An 18,689-nucleotide genomic window follows, 5' to 3' on the forward strand; every position below is an offset into this window, starting at 1 on the left:
TCCGCGAGCCGTGCGTTTGAGGCCCTATATAGTACGCTATATAGTGCGAGAGCTACATGATACTGCCGCAACAGCGTTGGAATGTGCAGGAATAGAATAGGCCCATTAAACAAGGCGTGGGGTGAAGTATATTCGCTTGACGAAATATCTGGCTTCAAAAATGACAATGACAGATTCCGTGCCAGGTGATGTCCCCTTACCTCGAACCATGTGCATCCAATGAGTAAGCTTCGAGAAGCTTTGTCGCGCCTTGATTACCAATTTAAAACTCGAAGGAACCCCGAAAATATATCGAAATCGCGTCGTCCACCTCCTGCCAGTCCTAACAGCGTTGTCCAATGGCCACCTTCTACCGGTACAACATCGCTGGGAAGGCATAAACCATTATAATATGGAAAAAACGAGCACGGTGCAAACCGTGCATAACATACACTGCTGAAAACTGCAAGGAGAAGCCCTCAAAGTTGAGTTTTATAGATCACATTGAAGAGTGGCACGACGTTCGGGAACGAGAGGAGTGAATGGATGAGCTGGACAGCTATGGTCATTCTGCAGAGGTCCACAAAGACATCCTAGATTTGCTGCAGTGGTGGAAGTTAAGAAAAACGACTGCCGACGCCTTCGCAATTGGCAAGGCAGATGTGGTGCGCCCGTGCGGCTAGCGCGAGCAGTGCAAAAAGCTTTAGCGCGGCAGGATATGTGATGCAACAGCGCATGGCATGCGTAAAGCAGGAACCTCTTGATACTTTGATTTTTCGCACAATAACATGTGAAGAAGTAAACTATAAACTATGCCATAAGAAACTTATAGACTGTATATACCAGCAGTGGTGTGGTATATGAAAATAATGCTATGACAAATAGTTTTCTTCTTCCTTTCGGCTGACTATACGCATACACGTGGTGCACGCGGTTCCATACCTTTACATAGATTAGTGTATTTGCAACAACGGCCACAAATTTGTTTTTTTTTTTTTTTTTCCCTCTGTTTCTCTTGCTGTGGTAAGGTACTATACAATGGTGCAGACAGGTGCTACATATCGAGAAGGGTGCACGGTTGACTTTGTGTTTAGAGCATGTTATAAATTTCAATAGGCTATAGAGTGCAATAAAAACAAAGTGAAGTGAGCGTTTTGTTCTCTGCCAAGCCAATCCATAACACATGCTCTGGCAGTGCTCCGTGTTACACGGCGGCGAAGTCGTCACGCTGTCCAAATGGGAGGCTGCTATTACCAGATCCGCACTATAAGAACAGCTATATGGGTAGTCCAACGGGCCCGCGACGCAGAAGAGAGACTTGGTCTTTCTGTTCCGATGTCGGAGCGGCCCGCAACGTGCTAGAGCACGTTCCAATGGACCATAATAAAGTTTATCCATTCATAAATCCATCCTTTGTTGTTATTGCGCTCCCTATCGAAACTGAACTTGTGCTGCAAATCACTCTTCTTGCGACAATGTCTGCTACAAAAGGCCCTTCATGATCCGCTGTGCATTTGCAGAAAAAATGGGTACGCTATACCACTGCCGAACAAACATTCATTGTATCCAGTATGTCCGCTCAACTGTTTGCACCGTGAGTCCCTTTTACAAGAAATTACCGTAACTACGTTAAAGTATAATAGTTAGCGAAACATGTGCCAAGAAAGCGTAGATATGTGCTACTTAAAAACACCTTGCTGTCGATTCCATGTTCGGGCAACACCACCTAGATTACTGGGTCGGGCCTCAGTCGGTCCTGATCTGTGGTCGGGCCGGGCTGGGTAGGCGAAATTTTTTGTCTGGTTCGGGCCGGGCCCGGGTCTCGTTTCGAGTCACCGGGCCGGGTTCGGGCGGGTAAATTTGAACGAGTCCCGGGCCCGGGCCGGGCCGAGAATCGCGGCCCGTGCAGTGCTCTAGTCAGGCCTCAATGTAACAGTAATACTTGCAACAGTAAACCTTGTTATATAGCATATTTTGTAAAGTTGGGGCTGCTGTGGTTCAACTGTGAAATGCCCTCACAGATTTCTAGAGCAGCTGTCCATCACGATTAGCATACTGAAGCGCGGCATACGAAGAAAAGTGCAGAGTTGTACTGCTCTTCACCATGAAAGCAGTGAGGCAATTCAAAGCGTCGAAACAATTTCATCTCTGTCGCACAGACAGCACATGGTGATGACAGAGCAGCATTACAAAACCATAACTGAAAGAAAATGGTGGCAAAATAGACTGGTTCGGCTTTTCTCAGTGCATCAGTGCACATTGCTAGCGAACAAAAATAAATGCCACATCCTATGAACGCGGCACCTGCTGTGAAGTGCTTCACACTAGTAACATTGTGTTAATGGATGAACTGTTGCTGCGTGGGTGAACTGTTCTGGAATTCATACAGTGACTTGGGGTTCATGACATCTTTCATTTGGAACAACTTTCAGGAGGAGGAATCGTTGGGCCAGGGAGCTGTGTCAGATGACAGCTCTTCGGCTCTAACGACGCCCGCTGCAGCGACAGCCAACAGCAGGCTCTCGGACATAGTTCGTGGTGCTGCCCCTAGCCGCGCTCTAAGTAACAGTGCCGCTGTCAGTCCATGCTTACCGGCTGCCACACCTGTTTCCACGTTGGCCACAAATGCAGCAGCCACAGCAGCATCTTCGACCAAACCTCCCATGCGTGACAGTAAAACGCAAACCGCAGAATCTGCCCTGAGTCCTGCAGCAGCTGCCAGCACTGCCAATTCGACATCAACCCTCGTCACCAAAGACAGTGCCACCCTGACCAATGGCAGCGACTTCCCAGCAACTATGCTGACTCCACCTGCATCTCCTGTGTCTCCAAACACTGCCACGTGAGTGCCTGAGATTGTGTGAAGGTGACTGCTTGATTAGTGCAGTAGAGTTTGCTTGCACCCTTACATTTCCTCGTGCTCAAATGTTCTCATCATTGGTAACCTGAAGTTGGCCTTTGCCAGATTACTCACACGTCAAGCCAGGATTTTTGTCAAGAATGTTCAGCATGCCATAACTTCTGTTCAAATGTGTTTGGAACATCCATTCTTGTTTTATTGCATAAAGTTTTCATTGCAGATTATTGTGATGTGCTGATTTGCTTTGTAACTCTCTGTTTAAGGAAAATCTTGCTCATAGAAAGACGCGTGAAACATTCGATATTTGAAATCGGCAAACAAATATGCATAAAACCAGCAAGTTTCATCCAAATGTAAAGATTTTAAAAAGTTCGAATGTGCAGCATAGGGCCCCCAAACCACATCCGATAACTTTTTTAACCTTTCAAGTAAACACGCATCGAGTTCAGAATGCCATCACGATCGACAATGCCAAACGTGGCAGCACTATGAGCCGTGGGCGCCCCACAAATTTCAAGAAACAATCCCTTCTCTCCATGCCTTTTGGCATTTCTCATCCCTTCAGCATTTGCCGTGATGTCAACATGTCGTCTGCTTGTCGTCTACAACACCTGTTTGCCTGCTCACGGGTATGCGCACTTGCTGCTCTGTCAAGAGGAGAGATGAAGCCGACATACGGAGCATAGCGAAGAAAAGAGGGAAACGAGCGAGGGTGTCTTTTGTATCGTCATGCGTGTGTAACTCCGCTGTTACAGCACTGTTTCTAAAAATTCTCACGGCTATGTGTTTGCTGAAGACTCATGCACAATTGCAACACCACAATAAATTTCGACCTCTGGGTAGTTCAGGGGCCCTAAACCACCCCATTGCACCTGTAACGTGTATAACCCTTAGTATCTCTGCATAGTTTACAATCTACAAATAAGCCAGTCCCTCAACAAACATACTGAAGTTGTTCATTTGGCTCCTGTTTGGTGGTATATCTGGAAGAGCGCTCGTTTTCATTTCTCAGTCTCCCAGTAAAATGTCACTGGGCACTATGCAGAGTATTCTTTCCAGGATACATGGTGTAAAGAGATGCAACCCTTTCCTATTGCAGGCGTGAAGGTGCTCCTCAGGAAGTGGAGGCCCCTGCAAGGGTGCAAAGCCCAGTGCCCACCGAAGAGGCAGCTACTGCTGCTGCTGTCCCTGTTGTGAATTCAACTCCTGCTGCTCCCACTGCAACACCACCCGTGCCAGCAGTACCAACGCCAGCTGCAACAGCAACCACACAGCCTGTGTCCAATGCTGTAGGTGTCGTACGGCCAGCAACAGCTCAGTCTCTGATACAGTCAAACCCGTTTATAATGAATTCGAAATTGCTGCAAAATCTAGTCATTATATCAGTAGTTAGTTGTAAATAGACTCGCCCTCAAGAACATGCACTTAGGGACCAGGACTGTTTTTTTTTTCTGCACATTTTTATGGAAAAGTGCTAACACCCCCCCGATGACAAGCTAAGCCTTTTCGCATTATGAAGCAACGCCTGTTGCATGCACGAGTGAATTAAACCGCCTTTGCAGTGAACTGACACTGTTTCACTGAACCGCAGTACTGCCATGTGGAGCCGATCATCCCTGGCTAGTTGCGTGAAGCGCGCTGCCTATTCAGCTCGCGCCATCACTGATGGGCCGCTTGCTGTATTACGCGCATTTGTGCATTCTTCGTGCCCGCTTCACTTCGGACCGTGCACGGGTGTGTGTCGACATTTCTCGGTGCCCGTGCCACTCAACACCAGCGAGCTACTTTCGTTTCCACGAAGTGATTCGCACTTTATCTGCCGCACGGCGCGGCAGCGACGTACTTGCAAACGGCAGCATCGCGCACTCGTACTGCTTGTACCGCCATCAGTCTGAACAGTTTATGCCATACGTGCAGCCAAGCAGATAGCTGCAGATGACTGTGATAATTAAGTTGTCGGCAATAAGTCACAATGGCATGTTCATTGCTGGCCGCCACATTGCCTTCACACCCTTCCGATGCTTATCTGTGAAGGCATCACCGCAATCGCGTGGAAGTTGTAATCATATTGATCAACTGGTCTCTGCCATTACCGAAAAGATTACAGATAGAGCTGTGCGAAAAGCAAAATTTTGGGCGCGAAGCGAATTCGAATATTGAAGTGTGAGTGCGAATCGAATCGAAAAATTTTCGAAGATGTCTCGAATATTTCTAGAGTGTTTTTCGAATACTTCGAAGCGAAATTGCAGGAAAAAAAAGTTGAGAGGATTCCTAAGCATATTCTTATGAGATAGCAACATGAAAGTGTTTCTTTTCGCTAGTTTGATGAAGCACTGGCGGGGTGGTGATTCATAGTTGTCTTATCAAGAATGAGGCAATGTAGAGGCCGAATTCTATTTATGTACATGATTTGGTGCAACCAAAGTGTTGCCGACAACTAGAGCTGTGCGAATAGCAAAATTCTGGGTGCGAAGCGAATTCGAATAATAAAGATTGAGTGCGAATCGAATCGAATAATTTCGAATAATTTTCGAATATTTCTCAAACATTTTTCGAATAATTTGAAGTGAAATTACAGAAAAAGTTGCAGAGAATCCCTAAGTATGTTCTTGTGAGATAGCAACATGAAAGTGTTTCTTTTCGCTAGGTTGATGAAGTGCTGGCGGGGTGGTGTTTCATAGTTTTCTTATCAACAATGAGGCAATGTAGAGGCCGAATTGTATTTATGTACAGGATTTTGCGCAACCAAAGTGTTGCCGACAACACTTTACACGTGATAGGCAAAGATGCCATTTCCTCAGCCTCTCCTCCTCTTTCAACTTCTGTGGAAGCCCAACTGATGTGGTGGACAAGGGTGTGCTCCCTTCAAGTCCGGAGTTCCAAATCTGCCTCGTAGACGTCAATATATAAGAACATCTGAAATTTTGGATGCTAAAAAGCTTCGGCGTCCGATTTTTTGGACATCCTGCCCAAATTTCAGGTCCAAAACGGCATTAATTGAGCCCCCAACTCTGCCACATCTTTCATCTCCATATTGGAACCAGCGTTTTCTTGAGTTAATACATTTGCGACCGTGGCGGAGCTTGAAAGACAGCTGTGCCGCAATACGGGGGTGTGATGAGGTGAAGCATATTGAAAATCTATGAACCACTTCCAAACGGACGTTGACTGTCTCTTGGCTAAGTTCGACCGTAACGGACCTTGAAAGGCAGCTTTGCCGCAATACGGGGGTGTGACGAGGTGAAGCATATTGAAAATCTAGGGACCACTTTCAATCAGGCGTTGACTGTCTCTTGGCTAAGTTCGACCGTAACGTAGCTTGAAAGGCAGCTTTGCCGCAATACGAGAGTGTAATGAGGTGAAGCATACTGAAAATCTGAAGGGGTCACTTTCAACCGGACGTTGACTGCATTTGTCTTTGGGAAGTTCGAATAGTTCGAATAGTAAAATTTCAGTGCGAATCGAATCGAATAGCAAACACTATTCGAAAAATATTCGAAATTTCGAATATTCGCACACCCCTACCGACAACACGTTACACGTGATAGGCAAAGATGCCATTTGCTCAGCCTCTCCTCCTTTTTCAACTTCTGTGGAAGCCCAACTGATGTGGCGGACAAGGGTATGCTCCCTTCAAGTCCGGAGTTCCAAATCTGCCTCGTAGACGTCAATATATAAGAACATTTGAAATTTTGGATGCTAAAAAGCTTCGGCTTCCAATTTTTCGGACTTCCTGCCCAAATTTCAGGTCCCAAACAGCATTAATTGAGCCCCCACCTCTACCACATCTTTCATCTCCATGTTGGAACCAGCGTTCTCTTGAGTTAATACATTTGCGACCGTAGCGGAGCTTGAAAGGCACCTTTGCCGCATTACGGGGGTGTGATGAGGTGAAGCATATTGAAAATCTAGGGACCACTTCCAACCGGACGTTGACTGTGTCTTGGCAAAATTGGACCGTAACGGAGCTTGAAAGGCAGCTTTGCCGCAATACCGAGGTGTGATGAGGTGAAGCATATTGAAAATCTAGGGACCACTTCCAATCTGACGTTGACTGTCTCTTGGCAAAGTTAGACCGTAACGGAGCTTGAAAGGCAGCTTTGCCGCAATACCGGGGTGTGATGAGGTGAAGCATATTAACAATCTAGGGACCACTTTCAATCGGGCGTTGACTCTTGGCAAAGTTTGACCGTAACGGAGCTTGAAAGGCAGCTTTGCCGCAATACCGGAGTGTGATGACGTGAGGCATATTAAAAATCTGAAGGGGTCACTTCCCATCGGACGTTGACTGTATTTGTTTTTGGGAAGTTCGAATAGCGAAATTCCAGTGTGAATCGAATTGAATCGAATAGCAAACAGTATTTGAAAAATATTCGAAATTTCGAATATTCGCACACCCCTACTGTAAAGTTATCGCGGTCATCACTTATTGCATTTTATGGCTTCTTGCATTCCAAGGCATAGGTTCACTGTAGGCGGTCGTAGCTACAGAGAACAGTGCCAGAAAAGGTTGCCGTGCGAAAGCCGACCGCAAGGCTTCATGCTGCTTCCTATTTCTTTCTTTTTTTTTTTTATTCCTCACTGCCATTCTGCCACTGAAGAAACGCCTGGATAGTGAGCGACCTCGTTCGCAGTGTTTGAAGTCAGCATGCAGTGCTCACCGATTTAGGGTAAACTGGAGCGGGGCACGCACAAGCGCGCCTTTCTCATTCTTTAGAAGGCCTGTTTTAACTTTTTTTTTATCACCTAATATGCACCATATCTTTACCGTGGCCGTGTCTGAAGTGTTCGTTGTAAAAGTAGGAGGCTTCGAAAAATGTTCACTGCATGTGGACACAATTTCAATGGGTAGCATAGGAAAATCGTAAGTGCACCGAAATATGGTTGTTATAACCGATAGATGGTTATACTTGCGATCGTTATAAGTGGATTCGACTGTACTTATCTTGTTCGAGGTTTTACGCAGTGACTGCCTTGTACCAGTTTACTCTCAATATGACCATATCGAGATAATGATTGCCCCTGAATATTGTCAACAGAATTGCATGGGTTTTTTATTATTATTATTATTATTATTATTATTAATTTTTGTTTTTGTTTTTCCTCCTTCCCCATTTGTTGCGCCACATGCTCATTATTTTGTGCGGTGGCCACTGTGCCCCTTGATTTGACCTTGCTTTGTGCCATTTTGTAGCTGCAGAGTAGTATTGCAGTATGCGCTCATGCAAATTTTACTTGTCGCTCTCCCTTTCTCTCTTTTTAATCATGAACATAAGGGCATGTCAGTTTCCTGTTAAAAAAGCTGGTATCATTACATTCATATTTATTTTTGTTTTGAACCTGCGAAAGTTGGGCACACGTTAGTCGTTTGAGGTGGTGTCCTCTTGAAATTGACTTGTGTAATCGAGGTTTTCAGCGGATTATTGCTATGGCAGTTTTGCTGGGACCAAACTAATTTTTCATAAAATGCGGGCTGTCATGTGACCTGGGGACGTATAATGTAGCTTCTTTAACAGCCCTTAGGTGCAAACACTCAGTTACACTAGTGCTTTATGCTAGTGGCTGGTGAAGTGCTAATGAGAACGAATTATGTTGACAGGTACCGCAGAAGGCTGCAGCAGTTGCTGAAGAGGGAGGTCGCAAGCTGACCTATTCGGAAGTGGCGGCCATGGCCAAAAGCCGAGCAGCAACACAAGCTGCACCTGAGCAGCCCAAGGAGGCCACAAAGCCAAGCCTTCGAAACTCTGGTGAGCATTTTACTGCAGTTTTACTGCAGCTTTACTGCATGAAAAATATTGCAGGGATCAATTGATGCAGCCTTCCTTGCAGAGGGAGAGGATCTCACTGCATTGTACAAGCTTCCTTTCAGCACTTGTGTAATGCTGCTGTTGTGCGCTGTAATGCATGATGCCATTGTGCACTGAAATAACTTACTTGCTACACTTTCACTGCATAATAGCCCTGTGTTGTCAAAAACACACTTAGCCATTGTCATGTTTCTCATTAGCCAGGCCTGTCCCCAGTATTTATTTCATGTCCCATAGCTCCTGACATTTATTTAGGTATTTGTGTTGTCACAACGTGCACTTATTCACACATTGCCGTGCACAGATTATAGGTTTGTTTATGCACAGATTATAGGTTTGTTTGTTTGCTAACTGAGAGCTGCACCTCTAGGGTTTTATTTAAGGGGGGAAGCCTTTGAGACCGAAAATCAGAAAAAAAAAAAAATCGAATTTTTGAAAATGTTTTATTTGGATTCTGCCACTACTAATGCATAACCTCGCCAATTTTCATGCGTCTTAGATCAGTATTTTATCCGTGACAGCATTTTATGTGCCATCAGCGAGCTAAATTTTTAGCGATGAACGCGTAAAAACGGGCTTATTCAGCGCCGCGCTGTTGCCGTTCTACGTTACCTACGGCAGCCATCTTGGTCGCATTCGAAAGAGCCGCGCTTTTTCTTGAATATCCCGCCGCCCTTGTTTCCGTCCACTCAGAATTCACGTAGAAAATCTGCGCCAAAAAAAGGTCCCTCCGCGTGAGCCTATTGGCACAGTGAGCCCACGTGACTAAATAACGCCTTCCGATTCGTCGGGCCTCCCACGCTGTCTGCTACAGTGCACGCAAAGCGGCAAGTTGATGTCGCCGTAGTATAACTGTGTTGTTCTCGTCGATTTACGTCCGTAAAGTTCCAACCCGTGCAAGCTGGTAAGAAACTGGAGCAGGCGTTTTTATCATCCTCAACAAAGACTGCACGTTGCGGCGGCTTACTGGCACGGCGCCAAGCGAGCTAGACGAAGTGCGCCGCAGCCGCCGGGAGTGAATTAGGCCTACGCTCTCAGCCGCGTTTTGTAACTTTGATCGTGGCGAAGCCATATCGAAAGTTGCGCAGCGCTCATAAATTCGAAAAAAAAAAAAAAAAAAAGAAGCGAGATCACGGCTCGGGTGCATCAGAAGCGCATCCAGCGGAGGACGGCGTGGTGGCAAAACGCGATTCATCGGTCGAAATGCCAACTTCACCTGTGTCGGCGTCCGCCTCGACGACGTCAGTGATAGGAAGTGTGTTAGAAGGATCGACACGACGTTCTTGACTAGCGCCGATCGTGCGCAACAGCAGGAAAAGACTGAAGATAAGATCTCCGGCTTATCGGCAACTTCCGCTAGTGAGCGCAAGCTGCGCACGCTCGCAACAGCATGCGAGGGCTCTGACCCGTCGGCGGCTAACTACGGCATCGTCGACTTCTCCGCACTCAACAAACTGCTTGAAATGACACGCACTGGGGCCGTTTCGATTGGAAAATGTGATAAGGTACTCTCCTGGTGTCTTCTAAGGCATTTATTTGCAAAGTAAAGCATTTTTACTTGTGTACTGCTCCTTGAAGATACAGAGTTCTGTTTTTTTGATTTTTTCTCAGTTTCAATTTTTTGGCCACCTTTCATTCTTTTAGCGAGCGTTTCTCAGCTTTGGTACACTCGATTTTGATCATTTTTGTATTACTGAAAAGCTGGATGTTTAGTGAGTGCAACAAAGTATCATATGTTACTATAGAAAAGCGTAAGTTTTTACAAGAGAGAAAATAAGAATACATTTTCTCTGTAATCGAATGGCGGATTTTGAAGCTTCATAACTTTTGTTGTAGGAAAGCTAGAACCATAAAATTTGCTTTTTGCACTCTTTGATAACTGTAGAATGCAATGACATTTAATTCAGCAGTATCCGAGTAGCCAATTTATTAAAAAGGTGATTAAACGAAATTTTAATGAATACAGTAGACTCCCGTTAAGACGAACTGGAAGGGACCGCGGTCATCTGTTCGTCTTATCAGGAGTTCGTCTTATCAGAAGTCCCCCAAAAAGAGACATGCTAACATGCCAAGTGCATCCAAATATGTTACTGAAAACACTGAATGGAGTAGATTTACAATGGTGGGCAAAAAGACAAGAAAAAGCATTTATTTGGCTCATCTAGATAAAGACTATGCCTTCAAGCAGAATATTTACACGAATCTTACGAGCACCCGATTTCGCGTGTTCAAAAATAAGAATGCTCGTGAAGATATTTGCTACCACATTTTAATGATAAAACTGTGACACGCTCCTATGTTGACGATTAGAAAACAAAATTAACAGACAAGCACAACTTTCCTTCAAAGAATGTAAAATTTACTGTCCTGGCAGTTCGTTTTCTTCTGTGAGCCTGTTTTGCTGGCTCTAAGATCACTTCTGGATACGCCTCGGTCGCGTGCTGTTGCCTTGACAAAGTCATTATACACTGAGTTGCTCAAGAAAGTCTGCAAGGTTTTCTTCGAGGTCCGGATATTTTCCCGTTTTCGGCCCGTAGTAACTTTTCCTGATCGATGTGCAGCTGAAGACATCCCATCGGGCTACTCACGGTCACAAGCCTCGCCACGAAAAAGACACGATGCAGCTATATTCACTGTGCAAAATAGCCTTCCTTTGTCGTGCGCTTCCATAATCAAAATGGCTCATCACAATTTGCACTTCACTGGGAACAGATAGAACGCGAACCAACGCTAATTGACCACAAAATACATGTGCTCGGCCGCCATTGTGTGATGGGGATGACAATGCACCTGACCCCTCTGACTGGATCCTGGTTTTGGTTTCATACTGTACTCGATTGTAATGCACAGACCATTTTTGTTCCTGTTGTCGCTTTCTTTTTTTTTTTTTCCCACTCCCCTTGCAGAGGGGGCCCCAAGCTCTTGTGTTGTTCTGTTCTCCTTTGTACTCCAGCTGGGAAGCTGAAGAAGGGGGGGAATACAAAAGGACACAATGGCTTGGGGGTTCAAGTTGTAAATCCCCCACTCTTTCTGTTGCTTTCTTTGCTGATCTTTTTTTTCCTTTTTCTTGGTCGCCTGAATGCCCCACCAAGACTGCAGTGTTCATTTCGCAGAATCGCTAGCGTCGTCGCGAAAGTTCGTCTTAACAGAAGAGTACAGTTGGGCGGTTCATCTTAAGCGAATTTTTTTTTGCATTGAGTCTATGGGAAACCAAACAAATGGTCCCGTGTTGTTCGGTATAAGCGAGAATTCGTCTTAACGGGAGTTCACTGTAATTAATTTAAAAAATTGCCGTAAGGGCTACATAAAAACGGAGTTCATATTTGATATTTACACATGTAAATACATGATCACCGAAGTTTTCATCATCCTAACTTAAATAAAAAGATGCTTCATGTCAAAGTGCCTCTTCCCCCCTTAACAATCCAGGTGTCAAAGGTGAATGAACGACCCTTCTCTGCAGGTCATGGCCAGCGGCCAGAGCAAGCACCGGTGAGTCAGCCACAGAGGGGCCCTGGCCGGAGGATGGAGCCACGTGCGCACTCGCGCGACCGCCGATCTGCAGCCGCTGGCTCCCACAGGCACCGCAGCCCACCAAGTGAAGATGCTCACTAAGGGCACAACCTGTGCAAGGCTTGGTTGTGGCCCACGCAGCCACGACGCTTGTCCCCGCCACCACGCGAGGTGCCGAGGACATCTTTTGCCAAAACGGCCTCAGCAGGAGGTGGTGACCCCCGTAGGGATACTGTGCTGTGCAAGTGACGACAGTATTTGTTGGTTTTACGACTCTTGTCTCTCCATTCACGTCGCGTGCACACACACTGCCTGCCTCCTGCCAATCACCTCCCGGTCGGTCCGGATGACAGAACATTGCTCCTCGCTGCGAGACCCTCGGTGTCCGCTAGGGAGGAACACTTTTGTTCCTGTTGCAAAATGTTGCTGATGGTGTGCTTGGAAGCCATGTGTGGCAGCACCACTAGGCTTTTCCCAAGAGGAAGGCACTAACGGCCTTGCTTGCTGCTGGCCAATATGCAAGGGTGGTGGGTGACAGACCACAGCACCTTCCACCCACCCGACAAGGGCTCCGCCGCAACCACCATGAAAACAACATACGTGCTACAAGACTTGACGCGTGCTTGGCAGTGGCCTATCGGCAAAGGACTGCCTGAAGCCATGGCCGATTTCTCAAAAGGGGCTGCCCAGGGTAGGGCTAGTGATGAGACAACACTGGCACTTCATGGAAGGCCTGCCCTGCCCTCTTGGGGCATTTTTTTTTTCTTTCTTTCCTTTTTTTTTATTTGTGATCACAGAAGAGACCCGAAATGGTGGCAGGTAGGCCATCGATGTTCTCCGGCACTGTTCTTGTAGGAGTGTTACTACCATTCAAAACAAAGGAGTGGATAGCTTTTTTTTTTTCTTTATATGTTATTGTCTGTGTTTGTATAATCTCCGAAAGCCAATTGTTACGAACAACATCCAGAGGCACCTAGATGTTCCAAAATGGTGGTGCCCACCGGCACAGCAGAGCGGGCTGTGCCACACCTTTGCGGCGTGCTGCCCATTGAGTGTGCATCTCGCATGCTTCCCGTTTGTTTTCCTGGCGGTCTTCCGTCTCTTGTGTGAGCTTGTCCGTGGGAGATTTTTGTCGTCAAAGCTGTGTTTACTGGCAACCATGGTGCGAGGTGCCAGCCTCGTTATTTTTTTTTTTTTTTTTGCCTTTTTGTAAAAGAAAAAAAGAACTGTTGGCTCCCAAAGTTCTTTGTAACGCGGTGTTTGCCATGGCTGGCGTCGCAGTGCATATTGTCTCTCGCATTGGTACCCCTGGTTTCTCGACGCATGCATGTTTAGCTTGCACCATGTTGCCCAGTGTTGCAGGTACTGATGCACTAAAGCTGGCTATGAAAATAAAAAAGTAAAAAGCCAGCCAAAGAAAAAAAAAAACGCCTGCCATGTAGGATTTTGATTTTTGCTACAGCTTATGGTGACAAGTTTGCACAAGCAGGCTTCAATGTGTATTGAGACCAGGGTGTGAGCAAAGACTAGTGCTGAGAGAAAGTGTGCAGTGCAATTCTCAGAACAAGTGGAGTGTGCTATGCCAGCAGGGCGTTTTGGGAAGCTTGCACATACACAGTTAGCCAGGCCTCCGGGCTTGCTTTTTCTTTTTCTATCTCCTATCTTATTGCAGTTTTTCTTTTCCTTGCGGGTATGAATGTGTTTGTCTATCACCTTAAATTTGTGAGGAGGTCCACAAAAACAGGATAAAGCAAGCGCACTGCAAGTTTTTCTTTATAAATTCTGTTCTCTCATTTTGGTGTGCCTAGTGCAGCAACCAATGCGGGGTTGCTGCCATTCATCTGCAGATTTTATTTTCCTTCCCTCTCCCATGTTCTCAGTGTGTTTATTGTGCTCATTTGATTTAGTAATGTTTGGATGGTCTTGCTATTTTATTTATTTTTTTTTTTCCTAATATGGGAGATGGTGTTTTTGACGTTTGCAAGGGCCTAGTCAGGACAGAGTTAGGGAAAGGCAGAAGACAGCCATTAGGGCCTTATTATTTTTTTTTTTCATTTGTGTGTGACAAAAGCAAGAAGCGTTTTGGCAAATGGCCCTAAAGGCAACATGTAACTTCGTCTTGACCGGCCTCCACTGAAGCCTAGACGGGAGGATGGCAACTGACGAATGAGACGTTCAGATTGTTTGTAAATAGCGGCTTTTTCTTCTCACCCCCTCCTCCCCCCTTTTTTTTCTCCTCCTTAAGCCTTTTCTGACATTGAAAGAGGGAGGGGGTATTCAGTGCTGATAAGGGCAGTAGGCTCGCCACTAGGGGCAGAGTTGAGCGTAGCTGCACAGGCACAGGTGGGTACAGGCAAGGGAGTCCGAGATTTTTGGGCGCTTAACTACTTCTGTTGTCTGCAGAGGGATCGAGGGAGAGAGAGCTTGGTGGGCATGTTATTATTGGAGGATATATTTTTGCGATGACAGCACTGGGCGTACAAGAGACCTCACTCTCTCTCTCAGCGCATTTTTTGTCAGTCCAAGTGCCTTAAGTTTTTTTCTCGGAACCTCCCCGGGCCACCTCCTGCCGTCACGGGGGTTATATTCTGCTGTTTCTTCCGTGTCATTATTCAGCGCCCATGCCATGGAAGACTAGTTTCTCTCGTGCATACCTCCTCAACTGCCCCCTCTCCAACTTTATTTGCCTCAATTATTTTTCTTCCCCAGTTTAGTGCCCAAGATTGTGTATGTTTTGCAGCGACACATACTCTGCCTTTCCCTCATTATTCAATATTTTTGGTAACCTGCAAAGTATGATTTGGATTGCTGGGTGTATAAATTAATAAATGCAAGCACTAGGTCTACTTGAGTGTACTGTTTTCAAAGAAAAGCTCTGCCTTGTACTTGTGAACTTGTCTCTCTCCCATTGGAAGCAGTGCTGTTGAAAACTTCACTAGGACAGCAGAGCGTGGCAGCCGAGGTGCTGCTGCATTCACCGAGCGTGCAAGGAAACTTCTTCCACTAGCATCATGCAGCAATACGCCACACATTCGCTATGGATCAGAACACTGTTTAAATGGGCCCAGTAATATTTCTTTTAAGGCTGCCATTTCTGCTCTGACTTTCTTAACACATTTAAGAGCTAGCAACAATAAAAGCATATATATATATATATATATATATATATATATATATAGATGCCCTTCAGCAGCGGTGTGTACAATTGTACACATTAACTACGGAGGCATGTCACGCACCGCGTGTTTCTTCAAGTGGCCTGAAACGCAGTGTGCACATTTGTATACGCTTCCAGAGTGGACAACTGGCACTCATTTTCCTGCATCGTGCTGCGTATTCCTGCGGAGGATCACTTTGCTGGAGACGCTACCACGTTCGAGGATTGTTCAACGTGCTGATTCCAGGACGAACGTCAAGAGTACTATTTTTCTTTGCTCCAAACGAATACAATCAAAAACAAATTGGGCATGCATATGTAGGCCAAGATTATCTTATTTTTTTTGTTCAGAAATGGAACATGATTGATTGCATAATAATTAGATGTTCAGTTATGCACTAAATTCAACTAGTATTATATTGGCACTTGTTACTAGAAGTGATGAAACTGCTGCATTGCAGTGCTCCTATGGACTTTCCTGGCAATCTTTAAAAGTGTGGCAGGGGCCATTTTAGCAACTGTCAGTTTAGTTCACACAGACTTTTCAATTTTACCAATGTTTGAGTCAAAATGTGGCATGACACCTCTCCCATTAAGTTTAAAGGTCAAGCATGGCTGAAGCTTCGGTTTTGCTTTTTTTGCACCAGTACAGAAAATACTGAGATGTTTTCTCATGTTTTGTGATAATTAAAACCTAGCAATGGCACTTGTTGCCTTCAGGATGAGTACACTGTGGTCAGATATGAAATAAGAGACCAAATATCCAGGCCTAGGGTTATGTTTATTTTTGCACATGCAGCAGAGGGTGCTTACTATATCATTGGTGGTATGCAGCATTTTTATTGTTTGCATTAACTCTGCAGAAACTTGTTCATTGTGATTTATTGGGGCTGTTTTGTGATCACTGTAAATGGCAGTACATCAAATAACCTACATTATGGACACTATTTGCAATGCCTAAATGCAGTCCCATATTAGGAAAACTAGAATAACTTGTTCAATATTTCTGGCCCAGAGTGCATTTGCACAACTAGCTTGTTATAAATATTACTACAGGATATGTTTCCTGTACTTGGGAATTCTAATGTACGCAAGTCCTAGTCTGTGTAGCATGTGCTAAATGCTTGATGTTCAAGGTTAAAGAGACCTTACAACACCATACTTCTGCAAAAAATTTTTTAAACATCAGGTAAGTTCATTTTCTTCATTTTACGACTTGTTTCCTCTTAGCTTGGGTAGCACTCGTAACAATCTGCTGCCTACTGAAGATGCCAGAGAACGTAATTGTGAGCCATTCCACCATATGAATGTGGATGACCAGGGAAGCTGCTTAGCACAGGACAAAGTGGTGATGGCGAATTTCGAACCATAGCCGATTGTGCGCCCTGCAACCAAATATGAAATGTGTGTACAGAAAGTCCCTTTTCGAATTGAGTTTTTCATTTCAGCAGCAGTGGTACTTGCATCTTTTTGCACATATTCATGGATATTGTGCGCTATCTTGATTGGTGTTTGCCACCCATGTGTTACTATCATTTTTAGTGGGCCCATGGTGAAAAGTGGGAGTTTGAATGGTTTGTGTGGCACATGGGTTTTAGATGATGCACTGGAAATAATACCTGGAACCTCTAGCCATAAACAGCTTCACTGTATTAATGAGTGCTGACAGAACTGTTAAGATGTGATGTTAAGTGTTGCTTCCTCATTGGCTAGAAGACTAGAGAGGTGGGCATGTGCGGGCAAGCTTGCACTCTCCAGTTGGCTGACATTTGAGCCATCCCACAGGTCTTCGGCATCATAGGTGGCACAGAAGAGAGGGCCACTCAACGTCTGTGTGCATGTCCATGTCAACACTTCGTCGGCATTCAGAAGGCCATTGTGCAGTGTTGTGTCGAAAAAGATTTGCTCTTTGGTCGGTTGCACTACAAGGGATAAATTCTAGCTGCTGCTATTGACAACGAATGCCAAGCGACTCATGTCAGTAAAATGCTTGTATAGTAGCCCTCAACAGTTCAATAGTGCTAAAGTAGAGAAATGTTACCAAGTGTGAGCTAGGTTAGTAAAAACTGCATGGCATTGCTAATTTATTGGTCTTCCTGACAGTGGATGTAGGGTACCAAAGATGTGTGGTGGTGCACCCTTTGAATTTCCTTGCAAGCTTTCTCTGGGACTACGAAACGGTTCTGTGACACAGGTTTTGTATGGAAACTTGCAAAAATTTTATGCTGATACAGAAATCGATAATGGAAATTAAATGGTACTGGATGTTTCATGGCACAAGAGTTGGGAGAACCTAAAGAGAATCTATTGAGGTAATGCAACATGGCAATCTGAGGACATTTTCTTTATAGAGAGGGTGAAAATATTCATGCAAGTGCCATCTATGTAGCAGCTTTGTTTTAAACTATTTAAGAAGTCTGGCCATCTTCAGCAGTAATACAAGGTTCCTTGTGCAGGTGCATTTTAACATTAACGCTGTGCATAGGTGTAATATCGTATCCTGAGCATTGCTTTGGCCTTATCCCCCATTATTATGTTGAAAGCATGTCCTCATAGGCTTGCATTAAGAAAGTAAATGGCCCAATCATTGCTAGAATTTACTGGTGCTTAACAAAAAATTTAGTGTTTCATCGAGGCTTTCCTTTAAAGACTATTTTTCACCATGATGAGAGTTTAATGCTCCCGGATGTGCTTTCTGTGGTCAGTTATGAAATTTTCAATGAGTAATTAGGGTTCTTGCATCGATTGCGTTGCTACACACAAAGCTGGTCCTGTGGACTCTGTGGGGAGAGTTGGGCGTTTTACAATTAAAATAAAATACCCACCATCCATGTGACAGTCTGGGCATACTTGTAATCCATTTCAAGAATTGTAAAGGCACATAGCACGCACAAAAAAATGCATGCACGCACAAAAGATTCAAGAGTGTCTTAGTGTCTGTGCCTCTTTTTATCATGTGTTCTCTCTGCACTCTTACAGTACATATAAAAGATGCCACCATGTTAACTTGCATCATTCTTGGCTTTGAATGTTCTCTTTGCCTCATCAACAGTGGCCGTATGAACATGGTTAGCTACTTTAAATTTAGGCGCTATGCTACAAATCCTAATATTTTCCACGCTTCGAGAATGAGTTATCATGCTTATGAAAACCATGGAGGTTCAAAAACCGCAGTAGCTGCGGAAGATAGCCTGCGGGTAGCGAGCTAGCCGTAACTACGTACACTGCATTGAAGCTGTGGTCTCTTCTGTACGAATTCAATCTGAGCCGAGAGCCCATTCCTGTGCCCTACTGCAGGTGAAGCTCTGGCCATTAGTGTGCCTTGTGAGGTTCACGGCGCATTCTCTAGAGGTGTTGCTGATACCTCTAGAGT

At 45.1% G+C, this 18,689-nt stretch overlaps 1 protein-coding gene across 11 annotated transcripts in view; it reads left to right on the forward strand.

Moving 5' to 3' along the window:
* The window catches only part of LOC119387998 (la-related protein 4B), an 87,146-nt gene extending 72,141 nt beyond the window's left edge, over positions 1 to 15,005 (forward strand). For all 11 annotated transcript variants that reach the window (XM_037655598.2, XM_037655599.2, XM_037655600.2 and 8 more), the window contains 4 exons: positions 2,412 to 2,821; positions 3,939 to 4,128; positions 8,439 to 8,586; positions 12,110 to 15,005. In XM_037655598.2, the coding sequence (XP_037511526.1) occupies positions 2,412 to 2,821; positions 3,939 to 4,128; positions 8,439 to 8,586; positions 12,110 to 12,261 (900 nt within the window). In that variant the 3' untranslated portion in view covers positions 12,262 to 15,005. The remainder of the gene's footprint in view (positions 1 to 2,411; positions 2,822 to 3,938; positions 4,129 to 8,438; positions 8,587 to 12,109) is intronic.
* Positions 15,006 to 18,689: the final 3,684 nt, after the last annotated feature.

This window comes from Rhipicephalus sanguineus, chromosome 3 (assembly GCF_013339695.2).
Source record: "Rhipicephalus sanguineus isolate Rsan-2018 chromosome 3, BIME_Rsan_1.4, whole genome shotgun sequence".
In the NCBI taxonomy this organism is placed as follows: Eukaryota; Metazoa; Arthropoda; class Arachnida; order Ixodida; family Ixodidae; genus Rhipicephalus; species Rhipicephalus sanguineus.